The sequence below is a fragment of the Nipponia nippon genome, unplaced genomic scaffold (genome assembly GCF_047370975.1).
Source record: "Nipponia nippon isolate SJK-2023a ecotype South Korea unplaced genomic scaffold, ASM4737097v1 scaffold_1, whole genome shotgun sequence".
In the NCBI taxonomy this organism is placed as follows: domain Eukaryota; kingdom Metazoa; phylum Chordata; class Aves; order Pelecaniformes; family Threskiornithidae; genus Nipponia; species Nipponia nippon.
Window position 1 is genome coordinate 163097994 of NW_028262290.1, and position 20007 is coordinate 163118000.

Sequence of the window (20007 nt, forward strand, 5' to 3'; positions counted from 1 at the left end):
CACTGTCAGAGGCAGTGCTACAGCCACTGCACTACACAGAATACTATAAATGGAAATTGCCTTCTAGTCACTTATTTCACCTGATTCTGTTAAGAACAAGTGTTTCACATCCTTTCTATGGCCCCTTTCTTGCAGAATATTCCTGACTGCAGTTTGAAACTTGAGCTAATTTGAAATCTTATACCTATTTGCAGTCACAGGGATATTTGGGACATAAAGCTGCAAACACAATATCTCTTCAGAAATCATTTAGCCAAAAGGGGAAGAAAGGATCAAAAAAATTAAATTAACAAATAAAGTAATATGCTTTTGCATGCTGTGGCATTACAGTTAATTCAGAAAATAAGGCAGTTTTTAAAAACAAAATAAAATCTGTTATTAAGAAGGTGATTCCTGAGCAGCTTAGTATCATCCAACCTCGTGTTACTCTGCGGGTTGGCTGCTTACCTCCCTTGAGCCTGGTGCCTGCAGGTCTTCCATCGTGCCACTGTTTTGGAAATTTTGATAGGTTAATCCAAAACATTTTGGGGAAGAAGAGTCGGTCATTTTATTAACTCCAGAAGGTTCTGGCTGCGTGTGAGATACGTGATCTTTTCCTCTGAAACCACTGGCAGAGGGAACTGCTCAACCGCATGGGACAGGGTATCCGCCCCAGTGGTTTCCTCGAGAGGTCCAACTGCCATTAAACACGGGAAGTCTGGTTTCAGTAGCACTTGCGTTTGGTCTTCCCCTTTTGCTTGCCACAAAATGCTGATGGCTGGCTCCTTCCTCTGTCCAAAAGTCCTGAAACTGAACATTTGTAAAGGGGGCGTAGATGATCACCCCAGACTCTTCTTGCTCCTCAGTAACTCTCCAAGCTACAAAGCTATAATTCAGAGCTCTGCACAAGGACATCTGAGAAGAGAAGAGACTATAGGGACAGATGGAAGATCAGGAAAGATCAGTGCAGTCACTGATTTTAGTAAGGTTAGGAGGCTACTTCATGAATCTCAAAAATTGCATGTTAGAGTGGAAGCCTTGTTCCCCCTCCAGGAAAACCTTGGGAATACAATCAAATACATCATTTTCAAGGCCATCAAATACACTGTGGGCAAAACCAGATAGTGTGAGTGTCCATCATGCCTATTTTACAAATCTAGTAACACTTTTTGTGCATGAATTAATGGATAAAATGGTTCCTAAACACTGTGAAAAACCCTGGTCTCAGTGCTTGTTATTGTCAAATACTCAGAATTTTGATTTTTTTTTTAATTTTCTCTTTCACATCCAGTTGTTATAAATGTTCTGGCTAGAGGAGCAGTGGGAAGACCTCCCAGGGGATGGCGAGGGCAGCAGCTGTTCTTCTCCCTTGCAAGAAAGAACTAGAGAGGAAAGCAAATCCATTCATTTCCCACTGACAAGCTGGGACTATCTGGGAAGGGGAGGTGAAGGTTGAAGGGGGAGTTGGGCTGAGCCCATGCAGGGGAGAACAGCAGGATGGCTGTCCTTGTGCAGAGCCGATCACAATGGAGCATATCCTGAAACCAGAACCAAACACCAAGAGCACCCTTCCTCCTTCAGCAAATAGATGATAAGGAGAAACCACAGAGATTTCCTTTTATGTCATGCTTTTTAACCTGAGGACAAGCAGAGGAGGGACAGAGCTGGCATCCCTGCCAGCTGCTTTGTCTTTCTGCCCTTCCTGTGGAAAACGAGGTGTAGATTCACTATTGAGAAAAAAAAAAAAAAATAGAAAGAAAGGGAGTGCTGTTTGTTTGACAAGGTTGGGAAGAGGGCTTGTATGTGCATGACTGTGTCCTCTGTTCTGACCCTGCCATGCTCTTGGAGGGGTGTTTTTTACAGAAAAAATGTGGTGGAAGCAGTTTAATGGGGTCAGTGGTTATCCAGTGTCCCCAGTGGATACTGGGTGGGATTGCACGCCTGAACTCAGATGTATCCCTCCCAGCTGTAGGTCCTGCACTGAGGCGCCAAGGGAGGAGCCCATTTACATAGGCTTCTCTCTAGCTCACAGAGAAGGAGAGACAAAGAGAGACACTTTAGCCTTTAGAGTCGTCGAGTTGTCCTCCAGAGACAGCCAGCTCTTCTTTGGTATGGTGAAGCTCTAGGCTTGGGAACCTCTGTTAAGTATCCAAAATGAAGTGGGGATGAATCTGTGCCTTTCTCATTGCCCAAGGGAAGAAGGGAAACACAGGCAAATGAAGCACAAAAAACAGCCATGGAAGATGCAAGGCTGAAGAGAAGGAAGGGAGAACGAAAAAACATGATGCTCCTTTAACACGTTCAATATTAAGGTCTGTTTTGTACTAAGACAAACAAAACTGTCACATATGAAGAGTTTGATCCAAACTTTACTGAAGTCAATGGAAAAATTTTTAGTTACCTTGGCTGGTTCCAAATAAGACATTCTGGACAATATTCAGAGATGTATTTAGATTACTGAATCCTTTCAAGACGCTTAACTTCCCATATATTTTAGTAGTGGTGTGGGTACCAAAGTAAAAGCCTTGAGAACTGGAAAAGCTGAGAGAGGAGTGTGCAGTGTGTTTGTTGTTCTAAAAATTTGAATATTTTTCCTTACATCATCTTGTATCATTTTTTGGTTATTAGATTACTACATGTTACAAATTTCCATTAGGTAAAACTGTAAGAATAGAGAATACCTAATCCAAAATGCACTCATCTGCCAGCATAGCTGGCTATTGTCTAGTGAGGACAGATCTGTAGTTTGGATAATGGAAGAAGCTATTCATCACAGGCGGTTAATGACCAACAAAGAGCTCAAGCAGGAAAGGCGGGTGAGAGGAGACTTCTGTACTGTAAGGTAACACAATATTTGTGGTTCAGCAATGATTATCTTGGGAACTTTTATCAAGCTTTCAAAAACATGCCAAGAAAATTTCTTTAGTTCTTTTTTTTTTTTGTGAAAATAATCAGAGTTTGTGAAAAATGCAGACACTACTTTACAATTTCATAATTTCTGTATTTTGGCATACTGATTAGAGTGCCAGAAAATGTGTCCCCTAAGTCTCAGAGCTACAGTTTGGGAACTTTTTGAAAGCTTGAAGTTTATGATGAAAGATATTATTTTAAAAGTTACAAGTGGATGAAAAATTGTAGGCAAGGAAAACAGACCTGAAGGTAGTGTAGATAAAAAGAAAAGAAAAACAACCAAGAATAACAAATAGAAGGACTTGGTTTTAAAAAAACACTCAGTGATAAATGTTGTTTGTGAAACTGAAGAGCATTCTGGAAAAGCCAGAAGAGATCTGTGTTCAGTGGATTCAGAGGTCTGGAGCATTTTCTTAAGACAGGTGAATAGTCATATAGCTACCACTCCTGCAGTGTGGAAAGTCACTTGTTGCTGGAACACCCTTTGGATTTCCAGTGCTGTGCCTCTGTCACTACTGCTCAGCAGAGTGTCCCCAAAGTTGGATCAGCTGTGGCAGAGGAATTGGTGCACATAAGGGTTCAATGCCCTTTGGTGATAAACACACAGTGGCCAACTCCAAATCCTTTCTCAAAGACAGGGAGAAAGGAGCCCTTTGCTGTCCTTGATTCTTCATACCAGGGCAATATCTGCTACTTTGAGACACCTTCCACCCTCACCAAAGTAACACTACAGAATGAGTCCCCTTTCTTTAAGTAATCCCACTTAGCTGAATTATGGTCCAGCAGCAGCAGAGCAGCTTTGAACCCCTATGCTGGAGTTGGCTTTTTTTCTCTGCTATCTATGTGTCCTGCAGCTCCAGCCTTATTCTGCTACTTGGGGAAGCTGAAGGCTGGACAATCTCTTGCCTCCAGGAGACTGGAGCATAGGATGGGACATATGATGTGTGGATCCTTAGCTTCGGCAGATATGTCCTCTTATCTCTAGGACATCAATGCCGGTGATTTTTCTCTGAACAAATTTCCAAGGCACAGAGACTTCTAGTGCAAACACAAAATTGCCCCCTGCACTGGGAGTTCCCTTTCACAGAGTTGAGACCTGCCACACCTTTTAATGGTGCGTGTGGGTCAGTACTGATGTTTTTATCCTCATATTCCTCACTGAATCTTTCCCATCCTTTAGAAAGTTGCCTCAGAGGGGCTCATGGACAGGAATCGCCAGACTCCCCACATTTGGTCCAAACCATTGCACCAGTGGTAGCCCTCTGACCATGGGGAATGAGACTTGCATGCTTGGCCTTGATGACTCAGTGTTTACTTTGTGATTTCCCTCTCTTTTTGTGCCCGCGCCCTATGAGTCTGTTCTCCTCCAACCTCAAATTAAACAAAGTCATGTTGAGTTGGAAGAACTTCCAAAATAAACTGAGAGCTCGACAGTGTGTGTGGACAATTGAGTAAGTGATGCTGCTTTTCCTCTGAGTCAGTACGGAAAACTGCAGTTCCAGAGGTGCCGCTGGATGGACAAGACATGCAGCTGAGTTCCTGACCTCTAGCACTTATTGAAAATCCATGGATGCCTTTTCTCAATGCAGATTATATACTGCGCCTTTCTCAAGTTTCAATACAGTGAGCTTCATTCTCCTTGTCACTGCCCTCTGCCCTCCCTATTTTCGATCCAATGTAGGCTTCTCCTGCCAGCCTTGCCTGTGTTGGGACATCTGCGTGCTTAAGCACTCGAGCTTCTACAAGGGACCAGAAGTTGCTGCATTTTCAGAGTGAGCAAAATGGTTCCTGTACATGAGATTAGTCTGGGATTTTTTATTTCTTAACAAAGAGTGCCACAACAATAGCTCATTATTCAATTTCAATTTTGCAGCAGCAGTCTTTTATGGCATGCCAGCATTGTATTGAATTGCACCAGGCTGGTGAGGTGGAACACAGGAAAGGCACCTGCTCAAAACTGTCCATAGTCTTGGCTGCTTTCTAATGTGTTCACAGAGTGACAGCAGAAACATCTGGGCTGAGATGTAAACATGATGGTTACCGCCTATCCTCCAGAACATTTGGAGATAACAGGGCTTATAGCTCTAATCCTTATCTCAGGTCTCAGAAGTTATTTCTTATTTCGATTTCTACGAAGATTTACTTAGTGCTTCTGCTCCATAATCACATAGCCATGCCTGGAGTTTTTGGCAGAGAGCATTCAAGGATGCAGCAGCATGGCCATTTCTGGCACACGGCAAGGCCGTCAGTGATCATCCACCTGCACACCAGTCTTTTGGTGCTAGAACAGAGTGGTTCAAGTGGGTTTTATACGATGAACTGGGTCCACATCCAGAGGATCCAAGGATGACTGGTGCATTGTCTGAAAAATGCTCTGCAAGCCTCAGATTAAAAGTCCTCTTTAAACAGAAACCATAGAAATTGATGAAAGAGGTGCACAGAGAGTTGTAAAATAATGAGTTGCAATAGACCTAAAAAAATTATTAATTTGGTAGATTCGTTAATATTGTAATTCAAATGGAGTCACACTGGAATTTTTTGGAGACCAATTTTTTTCTGTTTGACCAGCTGTCAAACTAAGGAGGATTAAGTATGAAATCTAAGGAAATTCATTTTGCCACCACCCTTCCTGGCTGGTGAATAAACAGTTAAAATCGTTTTCCTTTTCTTAGCATGCTATGTATTATGTCATATGTGTTTGGAGATGTTGTGTGTATGTGTATACACACCTCCGCACATATTCACACTCACACCCCAGAGACAGATAGATGGATAGATAGATAGACAGACAGATAGATGGAAAGATTCTTCAGATGAGGTAAACCCAAATTTCATGTCCTAATTTAAATTCACTAGAAATTTAAAACAAAATATCTATTAGTAGGTGTCAATTCTAAATCAAGATCTGGCATGGCAAGAACCACAACCTGCGGACAAATGGAAATTTCCACAGCAAACATGAGAATGAATATTATGGATCTCTTCTGGTTAAATTGATGCAATCGTAAAAGCAACATATAAGTCATTGTAGCAGGCTTGTACTTCAGCAGATAATTTGAACTTTTGGATGGGTCAAGAATAACATTTCTTTAATCAGAGAATCCTAAAAAATGTCACGATCTGGGTTGTATATAGCTGTCTTTAAGAGAAACATTTTTTAAAGTAAAGATACTAAACCACATCACAAGTACTAAAGGAAGAAAAAATAGCCCTTGAAAAATTTCCTGTTTGTCTCAAGAGGAAATTGCCTGCTTTCTTTAGAGCAGTAGTACATTTTTGCTTATTTGTTCATTCTCCAGCTTAATTGAGACAATTCAATAACAGAGAGATCTTTATTGAATTCACAATTGATCACAACTGAAAATGTCAAAGAAACCTTCACTCCTAGAAAAATCTCCATTCCGGAGCTAGGGAAACCAGATCAAACTATTGTGCTTGTGCTCAACTTCATAAATAGCAAACTACCTGTATGTTATGTGTCTTCATTTCTCAGTTCCTATATTTCCCTGTCTTTAAACTGTTGTCTCTTTATTACAAATATGCAGAGGCAGAGGCACCCTTTTCATTGTGGGCTGATGAGACAGCCCAATGGCACAATGAGACATCATGGTCTGTGGCTGCGCTCCTCAGTACCTCCAGATTAATATTAATACCAATGTCATGGAGCAAGTGAATGCCTCCTGGAGGTTTTTCTGGCCTGGCTGGGAGCAGCATGTGGCCCTGTGTAATTGTTAATGTGCAACCTAATGGGAAAGTACTGCTCTTTCTGGCATCCAGAGCCAAAGTCAGTGCTGGTGTTTTAACTGCTGCAACTCCACTGAAGTCTAAGCATAAAGCACAGCATTAATCTGTTAAATCAAATACACAGGGCCTGACAGGCATCCTGGAGGAAACTCTGTAAACAGCAGGAGGGCAAAATGTGTCCTGAAATCTCTGCAAGGGGATCCTCTTTTGGCATTTGTGGACCAGAAAGTAGCAAAGAAATCCTCTGTGTACTTTCCTGGTAGAGCCCCGTGCATCCCCTCTCCAGGAACCACTGAGAGATACCACAGAAAACCAAACTTTTCCAGGTTCTTGATGCTAATTCTGTGCCAAGTAAAGTCAGTGAATGCTTTCAATGCAGAACTGTGGCACATGTTTCCTTACACATATACACACAACTTCTCCTGCAGTTAATGACGACTTTATTTGGGCTGAGGAATGAATAAAGTCAGGTTTGGCCCCTTTTCCTTCCTTTGATAAGACTTTTTACTGGATGAACAAGGTAGAGAAATGAAGGAGCTGGAATTGTTCCCCTAATTCCTGAAATCTATTGCATGTATTCAGAGCTATTTTTTAAATCCATGGAAATGCTAAATCTGCAGTGCTCTGCACAAGACTGACTGTATAACTACCGCAGACTTGGAAAGTTTGAAAACTTCACAGGTTTGCTGGAGTGTTTGTCTAGAAGTATAAAATGAATATTGGTTTGGTGCAATTGCCAACAACCACACTGTGAGGTTTCTGCAAATCCAGCTGGTTATTCCAGCAACATAGAAAGCAAAATTTTATTAGGTTCAGAATTCAGATATGTCCCAAATTCCCCATTGAAAGACCATCTCCTTCGGGGCTGACAATACAGGAGATCATAAGTAACTCCCTGGTATAAATGAGTGCTTCAAAAGTGTTACTGAAAATGAACTATTTACTTGGGTTTTGCTGGGTAAGGAACAGAAAAAACAACACACCATTCCTCGTCCTCTGAATAGAAGTTGTTTATTTCTCAGGAGCAAGATTACAAAAAAAAAAAAAATGTTTCCCCAAAGCAACTTTCCCAGAGGCACATCAAAAAGTAAAAGTGTAAATGAGACAAATGGTCTATCTCTAACTAGCTGTGCTAAATGGAGGTCCTATAGAGGAACTGACTTTTAGGGTGTGTCGCTGACCTCACATGTAAACTTTATGTGCTCTGGTTTAATATAAATGAAACCATCACTCTTCTCTTTATGGCATACCAGGGTGCTGCAACACAAAGCCCTGACTAGTTTCTCAGCCTGAAGATAGGGTGGGAGGAGGGAGGTTAGTCTTGTTCCTGGAGGGTGTCTGCTGTCCAAAGAATGGAAAATATGATTTGTGCTTTGGGAATTGAATGAGTCCCCTTTAGAGCTCTTAAGGCTGTATTTATAGGAAGGATAATCTAGCAGAGGACAATATGTTTTGTCCCTAGGTTCTGCTGAATGCTTCTGTTGTTGATCTAGGATACAGTCCAAAGCTAATTCTTTGCTTCATAAGCAGCTTTTTCTGAGTGCTCCTGTTGTATAATTTTAAGTGAAACTCTTTAGATCTTTGCCTGTCTCTACTTACTAAAGAAATGAGACTTTTGTACTCTCTCAATCCCTAACACTCAAATAATGGGTATAGAAACATCCATTTCAGAGTGAAACTGTTAAATAGCAAGGAGAAACAAGAATAACTGTAGTTAAATAGCTGGGGATAAAGTCTCTGAATACATTTTGACTGTGAGTTAAAGGAAAGCTTATAGCTATGGAGATCTGGGACAGACTTCTAGCAGAAGAAAGGTGTATTTTCAAGACAGAAGTTATCAAGTTATTTTCATGACAGAGTTGGAGCTGAAAGAATGAGAAGAGTTAGACAAAGTGACAGGCCAGATAGTGGAAGATGGTTTTGAGGGAAGCAGGGAGATTAATTTCTGAGATTACATTTGAAGAACATTGCGTTAAAGAACTTTGCCCAGCTAAACGCTTAAATGATAGTTGGCATAAAGCAGCATAATTAACATTTCCAGTATAGGGATGAAGAAGAGGACATGAACTATTTAAATTAATGTGAAGAGTTTTTCTTATTAAGAAAAATAAGGAAAATCAAAGAAGGGAAAGTTTAAGCTACAGGAATAAAACACAGTAAGATAGCAAGATGATCTTTTTTTGAATAGTCAGCCAGTGATATAACCAGGGAAATGGATTCAAATTTGCTTGAATAAAATGCTAAAAGTCTTCATTTAAGAAAAAAGTCTGCCATGGCAGAGATAAGCTGATAATTTGGAATGCTGAAAGTTCACCTTTCAGGCAGTCCTGGTGGAAATTTTGAATTCAACAGACATGGAAAGAGGTGTGTCTGATATAAAGATATTATTTACTGCAGCACAGCTCCTTAAAATGCTAGATTTTGTGTGGACAGAAGAACATAATTCTTCCCCCAACACTAATATTAAAAATAGTTTAATAAAAGGTAATATGTTTACAGTTGATCCACAACATGCTTCTTATTATGTGCTAGCCATGATATTGCTGGGGTTCTGCAAAAGCTGCCTTACCTAGGGGATGGCTGGGATAGGCTAAAGAGAGAAGTCCCAGCCATCAGTGATGTTATATGGATCACTAAATTGCTGTGACTTAACTTTTCTCTCTCTAAAACACATCAGCCAGCATGGCTTGCAGTGAAGCTTTTCAGAAGAATGGAGAAAATTGATATTCCCCTACTGAAAAATAGACTTCTACATTTCCAGAGGCCTATCATTTTTCAGGAACAATGTGAAACCAATCCCTGTTATACGATTGTATCCCTGGAAGATACAATCGATGGCTAAGGGTTTGTTGGATGAGATGGAGCATAGCACCATGTGATGAAACCTCCTTGCATAACAAACTGTCTTATCCATATAACGGGAAACAGGTTTGAACTTGATATAATTTTACTCCTAATGAGAAAAATATGAAGTCACTGGAGAAGTACACAGTTGGGTTTACCTTGGGCCCGTTTAATTTCCTGTCCTCATTTCTCTTCTGAAGGCAGACAAATAATAAATATCCTACTCTAAAAAAACAAAAAAAAAAAACAAAAAAACCACCAAAAAAAAAACACAGAAGGAAAGAAAACATACCATTAATTTACCCACATTATTGCTTGAAGCTGTGGAAGTCAGTCAGCTAAACATGGCAGTTAAGGGCACTTCTGACAAACAAGCTTCCGAGGTTCCTGTCTCCTGTCTGATGTTGTGGAGAAATGGAAGCAATGTGACTGCTACTCATTTCCTAAGAGCAAAAAGCAGGTGCTCATCTCAACTAGTTAATCTCACAGTCATGACTAGGTAATGATTTTCCATTAATTTTGCCCTCATTTGATTATATTACATGTCTCTTGGCTCACTCACCAATATGGACTATGTCTATGGGGAGCCTTCACAGTGATTGATCCATCAGCTGTGTCTCCACTATCTGCATACGTCACCAGCTGTTTCTAGACATTAACTCAGCAAAGCCCCAGCAGCATTGAGGCAATTCTGTCCCAGACCTTCCCACAGGAAGAACCTTTCCAAAGAACCGTGGTCTCATATGATAATTCAGGTTGGAAGGGACCTCAGGAGGTCTCTAGTCCAGCCTCTTGCTTAAAGCAGAGTCAGCACTGAATTCAAACCAGGTTGCTCAGGAGCAGCAGTAACATTACCAGATAAAGCTAATCTTTGAATGGGGAAGGGGTATTGTACCTCATCTCTATGCCCAGTAATGGAAAGCAGAGGTGTTTGGTATGCCCCAAGTGCTTCCTTAGCTTCCAAACAGCTGCAGCACAGAAGCTTTCTGAATGACATGCAATTTCTATAGATTTGCTGAATTCCAGTGGATTTTTCTTCCATGAACTTGTTCAGATTCCCAGTGAACTCAGGTAAAAATATTAGTGGTGGGGTTCAACTCACAGAAGGATACACCTCACTTGGGTGTCTACATGTAGGCTTCTGTTTTTCGTCTAGATGCTTTTACAGTCAAGGGAGAATTACTCAGTACAAGCTAATGCAGCCAAGAGAGTGATTCAGCTGATCGATGTGTCTACATATAACTCTCAGCTCTTGCCAATGACGTAACCCATTTCTTGGATATGTTTCTGGTGTTTCTCCTGTCAAAATAGTGACTGAGAAGTGAAGCTTAGTGGAACAATTCATGTGAACAAAAAAAGGAGAAGTCTGGATTGGCTCCTATGATATGGGAAACTGTGTTGGAGATGAATGTGGGCTTACATGTTTCATTTTAATCCCTTAGAGCATATTTGGTTCCTTAGAGCACTGAATCCACTCTTCAAGCCTCACAAGTCTGAAGCATGAAAAGGTCAGGGATTTGCTGTGCTGTTCCCTGCCCTCTGACACTTTTTCTGTTGCCTTAATGAGCACCACGTAAAATGCAGAGCATGTGAGAGTTATTGGACTAAGATGAAAAGAGGTCAGAGATTTCCGCACAGATACATAAAGGACAAAAGCAGTGTCAGCCCACATACCCTGCCTATATACCTTGTTGTGACCACTGGTAAGCAGCCTACCAATGCAGGGGAGAAAGTCATTGCAGTGTGGGTACAGGTCACTTGAAAAGGACCCCTTCACCCCAACGCTACAGTAGAAGTGACTGTGTCTTATGTTTCAAGGCATTATTCTGTTTAAGAACCAGAGATATGGTCACTTTATATTCTGGATATTCTCATTAGCAGAATGCTAGGTGTGAAGACCAGTGTATGATTTTTGCCTTTGTTTTATTGACAGCCTCAGGTAGTCAGGTCTCTGTAATGTATAGTACTACTTCTTACTAGATTCAGATTAAACTTTAGAGACCCCTGACCTTACCTGAGGCTGAAGCTTCTGGAGACAGGTATTCTTCAAAAATTCAGACTCTCCTTAAAAAAAATGCATAATGTATGGGAAGTACAATGAGAGGGTAACCAGCTCACATTGGTTATACCTACCTGGTTCTGTCAAGAGCTTAAACCAGCAGATTCAATAGGTGCAACATGTTTTATATTGCATTATTAGCTCAGTAGCTCTTGCAAATCCGCTGTGACCAAGGATTTAATAAATATAAATACACACGCAAACACACACACACATATATATGTACATTTTAACTTAATACTAGGAAATGCACCTTACTACTACCCGTGTTATGCTCTGGCTGGGATGTGGTTAGGGTGGTGAAAACTCATGCTGTTGCTGTATCCTGGAGGGTCCAGGCTGCTGCCGTATTGACACTATAACTCTGACAAGTAGGCAAACAACAAACGTCTGTGATACTACGCTTACATACTGCAGATCCACAGACCACAGCAAAGCAGAACATCCAAGGTTTGCCTTGGTTTGCCTCATTTTGGAACATGGCTTGGAGTCCTTGCTCTCACAGTGGAATCTTATGTCCCTGGCAGGCCGCATAAAATTACATGCTAGAGGAAAGCAAAAGTTTTCCTATGACATTTCCAGATTTTCTCTGATTCCACACAGCCCATCAATAAGTGTGGATTAGCAGCGAGAATGACCTCAAGTCACATCAGCTGTAGGATGTGTTTTCCTGGAGGGAAAGGAAGAATATGATTTCCGCTTCTCAAAGATAAGGATTATTACAGGTTTTAAAAGCATAATTTTGCTCTTATTGTGTTTTTTGGTTTATAGAAGCCCTTCAAACGAAGGGAAAGAGTAATGGTAGGTCAGTGCTTAATCGTTCGAAATGCCAAGGCTTTGTCAAATACTAACATCAATGTATTAGACCTCAGATCCAGGTTGCCTGGGGTTTAACAGTTGCATTATGATAGAAGAGAGTTTAGTTTCATATCCACTTTTAGGCACCTACATATCACTTACTTGTTTGCCAGTACGCTTGCCTTTTATGTTTGACCATTTGACCTTCCAAATGTGAAACAGGATTTTCCAGAGAGTCTATAGTCTAGATTCTTAAAGGGATACTATTACTTTTGATATCAATGGGATGCATTTGAAACCCAATTTGTTGAGAGCCACAAATCCCACTGTCTCTGCTGCCAAAAAAGTGATTATTTTTAAAAGGGGATAACAAAAGTAATAGAATATTAATTTAGTGATATATCAGGTGTTCAGCATGAATTTCTGCAGCATGTAATTTTCATTGCTGGCTCACCTGTATATATTTATGTCAGACTTGCATTTCTCACATATAAGTCTTATTAATGCTGAAGATTTCATTAACTGATTTCAGTTTCTACTGTACGGATGCTGAAAGAACCAAAATGCCTACCATTTCAACCAGAATTCCTTTCTATCTGTCGATAAACTGCTTCTAACTCAAAGGATATCAGTCCTGCGTAATAAAGAACAAGACATAAAAATATATTATTAAGCTTCAGATTGGCAGGTCTTAGAAATCAATATATTTTCACTGTTTTTAATGGAGCTAATCAGATTTATACTGGCTGAAGACATGATTTTTTTCAGTGCTTAGGAATTTGATATTATGCTGCTTTGTTACGCAGAAGAAACAAGAAAAGGGAATAGCAAAGGTGGAAAGCTAAACATCTTTAAGTTTTAAGGTTATTCAGATATTAGTTTTGGGGAAATTAGCGTGTAAAACCACAAAAAAGAGGTTTAAAGCATGATTTACCATAGTTTCATTGTTCTGGACAGGTCACAATAACATTTAACTATGTTGTTGTCATGTATGACCTAGCAACTTTTAATGCAGAGGCTATGACAGATGGGATAACCTACTGATAGCACTATTCCTGAGCATACGTTTTGCAGAGTTTGCTTCCTACTCTGAGTCACTCACATTCTCAGTTTCTCTGGCCTGTGTCCAAGCCCACGTTTCATCCTATCCTTGCAATGTAGTTACTTCTGCTTAAAAACAAGTTATTCAGCTCAGATACAGGCTTGTCTTGTCTTAACTAAGATATCACTGAATATAGCAATTAGAAGCAGAATTCAAAACTTGTTATGACATTGAATACTTTATAGCCACAGTTTCTTGTTAAGCACAAGCTTCTAACAGTACTCTTGAAATATGACAGCATTTCTATTGTACAATGTTCACTTATGTGAACTACTGTGGTTTTAATATGTTCTACAGCATTTACATTAATAAGAAACTCTGCTGATTTCATGATTAATAAAACAGTTGGAATATCTATGTCTGCCAGTGTGAGGTTTTCTAGAGAATCTGCTTTACTTCAGTAGGAAATTGAAATTCTTTTCCCATAAGCCCCTTAGGATTCCTGAATTGTGGATGTTTTTTTTCTGGCTCCCAAAGAAGTTGAATGAGATTCAGTTTGAGTGTAAAAGACATTTAAAATTGGTCTATGTGCGAGTTAAGTGTCTAAGCTCTTGTTGCAGTCCAATGAGATCTAGTGAATACAAAATAAAAGACAGAGCTATTCAGTTGACTCTCAAATGATCACCTACATCAGCTGAATGGATATCATCTCCATTGACTATTTTCATCACCTATCCAAGTTAGAGATATACTACCTAAACATTAGCACTGAGAGACATTTTAAATACCTTTGATCTTCTGTAGGACTTGTGTCACATCTACCAACCCCCCATGCACATGGTGGATATCTCAGGGTATTTCAAATGGCGTTAGAGGCACATTTTTAGACAACTGGATCACAGTATGGGTGTCTTAATATTCATGTGGAAATCTGCCCATGAGGCCAGCATTTTGCAGGACCTTGTCCACATGAAATCCTTGTTTTGAAGAGTTCATACTGAACTACAGAAAATAAGTAGTGGTGGGAGATGAGAAGAAAAGATTAATGTGACTTGTTAATAGTGGAGATAGGTACTTTCAAGCTACCCAGAGCTATGCACCTTTCTTACTGTCTATTATTTGCCCCTTCCTCCTCCTGCCCCTGTTTGCTTAGCAATTGTTGGTAAAGGCAAGCTGAGCAATGTTTAACATGACCACAGCATCCTCATTCTCAGAAGCAATGAATAAATGTCTCAAGGCACCACAGTTCACTTGGTAAACTCTATTGGATAAACTCTATGGGTAAACTCTATTGAAGGCAAATCTCTGGCTCATTTGTTTCTCACACATAGACCAGTTACGTTCTCATTGTGTCTAGTGGTTGAGCCTTGACTTTGGCTGCATGCAGCAACCATGCAACCGTGTTGAATCACCAACAAAAGCTGGTTACGCCTAGACTTGAGTACAGCAGTGACTGTTTCAAAACTGATTTCTGTTCACATTTTTTGGTTTTTTTTTTGTATTTTTTTTTCCGGGTTAAGCAAAAGCAAACTGAGGAGAGAAATGGCTGTGCAGGTCTGCATTTTCCTGTTGAGAAAGTAGATCCTGTGAGACTTTATAGTACTGGTAAGAATATCAAGTGACATTTTCCTTCTTATCTCCATGCAGCTTTCAGAGGGAATCAATGCGGGCCAAGGACTCGGTATCGAAATCATTGCTACCTTCCAGCTGGTGTTGTGTGTCCTTGCCACCACAGACCGGAGAAGGAATGATGTCTCGGGATCAGCACCTTTGGCCATTGGCCTCTCCGTTGCCTTGGGACACCTTCTTGCTGTAAGTTTCACCTCTCTCAGTTGATACCTAGAATGTGCTGCCTCAGGATGGGCCGGTGAAGACAGGTAGATGATGGGCAAATGATAGTTTCTTCCTTCTCTTTCCTCTTCAGAGACTGACCTTGTTTCTGCAGCACGCGTGGCCCTTCTCCCTTGGGCCATGTGGCTGTGACAGTAAGTGATGAGGTTGCACATCTGGGAGGAGTTGCTGCAATAGGACTTGTTTCCCTGGTGGGACACGATAGGCACAAGACAAACAGTCTTTTCCCATTTTTCTGAGGAAGAGTGGGTGGGATGAATGAAGCTGTTGTGAGCATCTGACCCATGCTGCAGGCTACCACTTGCTCTCCTGTGTAATGAAGATGCCACATGTGCATCAGTGCCTCACCACTGGTTCTCTTTCCACCTCCTAGATTGATTACACCGGTTGTGGAATTAACCCAGCCAGATCTTTCGGCTCAGCACTGATTGCCAAAAACTTTGAAAATCATTGGGTAAGTTGAATAAATTTGTTTAGCTTACAAGAGTCTCTGCATATACATAATCTACAAGATCAGAAACATTTAAACACATTAACACTAAGTCAGTGAGTTGCCGTTTCTATATCATTATAACAATGAACAATATCCTTTTGCTCCTGACCAGCCTCAGGAGATCACAAAGTCCTCAAATTGAGTGTGTATGTTCAAAGTAATACAGAAGATTTTCTTTGGTTATTTCCCTTTATGTTTATTTATTTGAAATATTTTAAACTTCAAAGGCTCATTGCACAGGGTCTTTTATTGAGTATTTATTGTTCAAACTGAGTTTGTAACGTGCTACTGCTTAATCTGGTAAAACCTAATTTAGGAAGGTTCTTAAGCAGGTTTATAAACTGATGTGGATCATCCAATATTTGGAAGCTAATAAAATGTTCATCTTCTTGAACTGAAGTGTCTGTTTATGTGCTTTCATGGATAAGTGTTCTGGAAACACTATAAATTTTATATTATTCCCTGTGGTTAAATGTGTTTAAAATGAGGAACTTCACGAAAATTTACTTATTTCACTAAAGCTCAATAAAGAAGGCTAATATAAAAGCCCTAAATGAGCATGTGTTCTTGAATATTTAAAATACAGCTTGTTCCAAATCTCCTACTCATGGTTTTGGCAGCCGTTTGCCTAGGCATTCATGGAAATTTAGTGATAATACAATGGGTTGTGAAAATTTTAGATATAGATGACATTTTAATCTAAAGAGTAAAACACAAAAGGAGGACACGGGAAATTCTGCCATTATCTCCCACTTAAATACTTCTTTTGGGATACTAAGGTGATGTAACTAAGCTAGTAGCTAGTATCTTCAGAATTTCATAGAAAAAATATTTTGCTTTATAGAGAGAGAGAAGGAGGTAGAGGCAATAATTCATATTAAACTACTGATATTGCTGAATAAAAGAAAATGTGTTTTTAGACTCATGAACTCTTTGGCCATGCAAATCCCTCAAAATCATCTGTTATTTCTAATAAAATCAACCTGTCTACTAAAATACTTTTATTACCTCTCCCTCCAAACTTTACTTGCCTTAAGTGACTAGACCAATACAATTACAGCAATATCAATAACTAAATAGCAGCTAGTAGCAAATTAAGCCCTTAATTAGGTCCTCACTAAGTATTACTTTCTAATTCACCTATCACTGAAAGTTAGTGGGAGGATGAAAACCTATGTCCTCATTGCTTTTAGAAATTGTGTCCCCCTGCCAAATCTACCTGGAGTAACAGAGATGTTTTACCAGTAGATATCTAATTTTAAATACCAGAACTTGACAACATGGTCACAGTTATTCATCTCTGGGTCTATTGCCAATTCATGGTGAGAAATTCCTGGTTTCTTGCCATGTGGTTCAGTAAATATTCAGGTGATAGACTTTATTTTTAATGTTTTCACTGTAAATTTTGTGCAGAAAATCTTCAGAGGAGATTTTCAGAACAGCTTCAAATACAGTAATACCAGATGTATTAACTAGGCCTGGAACTGTGTTTCAGATCTTCTGGGTTGGCCCAATCATTGGAGGAGCAAGTGCTGCCCTGATTTACGACTTCATCCTGGCTCCCAGAAGCAGTGACCTGACTGACCGCATGAAGGTGTGGACCAGCGGCCAAGTAGAAGAGTATGATCTGGAAGGAGATGATATGAACTCCCGGGTTGAAATGAAGCCAAAATAAAGGACAAGGAAAAAGAAAAGAGCACAGTGGTTTCCGAAGATTTTATCAGTGTTATAGACTCTTTGTAAACCAGCAAGCAGTACTTTGGTTTTTAATTCAATATGGTTTTCCATTTTTTGCCCCCGATCTTAATAGTATTTTTATATCTGGGGTTTTTCAATTACAAAGTATTGAGGCCAAGAAGTCATTAGACACTTTTGCGTGAGCTAAATAAATTGGGTTGAAATTTAACCCTTCCCTCGCCACCACCAAATTTTCTTGTGTATTTAGTGTGTGTGTTTCTCCCAGCACATCACTCAGTAATGATAAGTAGTTGAAATGATCAGTCTGTTTGCTGAAAGAATAGATACTGAGGACAGAAAACCATCTGTACCAATGATGGGGGCCTTATACCGGAAAAAGTATTTATACAAATATGCAAGGCTGGTATCTAATGCCAGTAGTGCATGTGAAAAAATATCTCAAATCATTGCCCAAAAGCATCTTTTGGAAAGAAAGGCCACTAGAAATTCCTTGTTATTTAGAATTAACCATAATTTTCTAAATGATTGATAATCTTTGAGAAAGAGGGCCAGAAAAGTTAAACAGGGCAAGAATCTCCAGATTCCCAGGATCCATTTAGATTTTCCCTGAACCTGCATCCAGCTCATTGTGAGGGGAGAGAATATATGACAAAAATGTGTAGATATATTAATTCCTGAGAAGTAATAACTAGAAGTCAAATGGGAGAGTAATAACAACAGCAAGAAGAACAACATGGTGCCAATACGTAAACAGGATCTGATTGTTCCTGCGACTACTCTGCTTTTGTTCACCTTATGTAATTTAACTGTATGTTTTAAAGCAAACCAGGAAAAAAAAAGGCCCCTTTCTTCCTGACCCCACTCTAATAGCCAGTGCTGTGACATTCAGGGACAATGAATAGATATACACACAGTATATTTTCTAATGAGGACAAATACATACTTGTGTGTAAGTCCATTTTGGGGGTTGTTGCTTTGTTTATATATATATATATATATAAAAATGTTTATATATATGTTTTATACAGAAAGCCTAGTATAGTGTTTTGTAAGAAAATAAGAGCATAAGACAAGTGGAAAGAATTGCAGCAGTGCTTAGCAAAATAAATGACACTGGAAATGTAAAGACAAATAACATTCTAAACAATGTGGAAGACTATTTTCTGTTTTTGTTTTTGTGTGTGTGCTACTTATGAATTCCTGAGTAACTCAAAGCATTAGCTGGTCTTACCTACTAACTACAGAATATAGTTAAAACAGATACATGCTGAAATACTGGTTCTGCACTAAACAGTTTTACATAAGAAATGAGGCCCAGAGGAACCTACATAAAAAGCTGCATACTTTACCATTCAGACAAACAACCCAGAGGTAATATGATGGATGTCTCCTGTTAGAGAGACAGTACGGACATGGGAATTGAGAGCGGGTTGACACGGGAATCCATATAGCTTGGATCATTTCATGAAGTTGAGCAGATGAACAATGAAAAAAAAAAAAAAATTACCAGAAAACTGAAACAGAATACATTTTTATCTTTCTCGTCTACATTTGGTGTGCTATCCCGTGTATTGTCTATGTACATACAGCATGATTGGATTTTGGGGTGGTTTAAAAATAAACAAAATCAGTTGTGCTAACACATGAAGTGTTCATGATTCTTGATTTTTTTATTTGCCTTCCAACACAACGCATTTCATTTTCTATACCATTCTTCAGGTCCCCACCTGTAAGACTAAGACAGTTTCCACTTTTCCACTCTCGACTGCTCCTTTGATTTGATACTAGCCTTTGGGGCAAGGAAGATTCTTTCTTTGTATGGCAGGCAAAGCAGGCCTTCACCTGGAAGTAAGCTCTATCTAAATTATACTTAGAAATGAAGTGGGATACCAGGACGTCATGCCCATTTTCCAGAATCTTTTTTCAACTTTATTTGCTAGTAACCTAGTGCTTCCATCGACCCAAAATTAACACTTTTTTGCCTTGCAGAATCTATAAGCCAGAACAGTTGCAGAAGTCACCCACAGTAAATAGTTTGGTTTGACAAACTTGAGGTAACTTAACACCTTTAGTGATGGAGAAAATGTGAGAGTCACAATTTGTTCCTTAGTCTACACCCTGTGAAGAGCAATATCTTGGCCTATTTTCTACGCTTCAAAGTCCAAAACTTTGCAGACAGGCAATACTGCTGTTCCATTTTGTGTGTAATAGGACTACATCATGTTAGCTGTTCTAGCTGCTGCTCATGATCAACACGGTAATAAACAAAACAGATGAAAGGTGTGCACTAACCGTTTCACTAGTGAAGAAACAAAAAACTGGTCAGAGTAAATAAAGTGTGATTTGTCCGTGTATTTATTCACAGTGATGATGTTTAAACAATTTACAGTAAAGCTCTTGGAAATTAAGTGAAAACATATTTCAACAGAATTCCAGGCTTAAACCTCTACCTTCTTCTTAAAGAAGGAAAAGCTTAATGGCACATTTAAAGTGCTTTTGTAGTACTTAGATCCTGAACTGAGAACAGCAGTTTCTAAACAATGCAAGGACATAGCTGCTAATGGTCTCCCCACTCCTGGCTCAAATGGT

General features: G+C 39.6%; 1 protein-coding gene and 1 long non-coding RNA gene across 3 annotated transcripts in view; one reads left to right on the plus strand and one right to left on the minus strand.

The window, feature by feature from the left end:
- The window catches only part of LOC148057692 (uncharacterized), a 14641-nt gene extending 10930 nt beyond the window's left edge, over positions 1 to 3711 (minus strand). For both annotated transcript variants that reach the window (XR_015698712.1, XR_015698710.1), the window contains exon 1: positions 448 to 3711. This is a non-coding gene — a long non-coding RNA (uncharacterized LOC148057692). The remainder of the gene's footprint in view (positions 1 to 447) is intronic.
- AQP1 (aquaporin 1 (Colton blood group)) overlaps positions 1 to 19060 on the plus strand; it is a 20415-nt gene extending 1355 nt beyond the window's left edge. Inside the window, exons 2-4 of the mRNA XM_009475344.2 lie at positions 15024 to 15188; positions 15601 to 15681; positions 17216 to 19060. Of these exons, the coding sequence (XP_009473619.1) occupies positions 15024 to 15188; positions 15601 to 15681; positions 17216 to 17395 (426 nt within the window). The 3' untranslated portion in view covers positions 17396 to 19060. The remainder of the gene's footprint in view (positions 1 to 15023; positions 15189 to 15600; positions 15682 to 17215) is intronic.
- Positions 19061 to 20007: the final 947 nt, after the last annotated feature.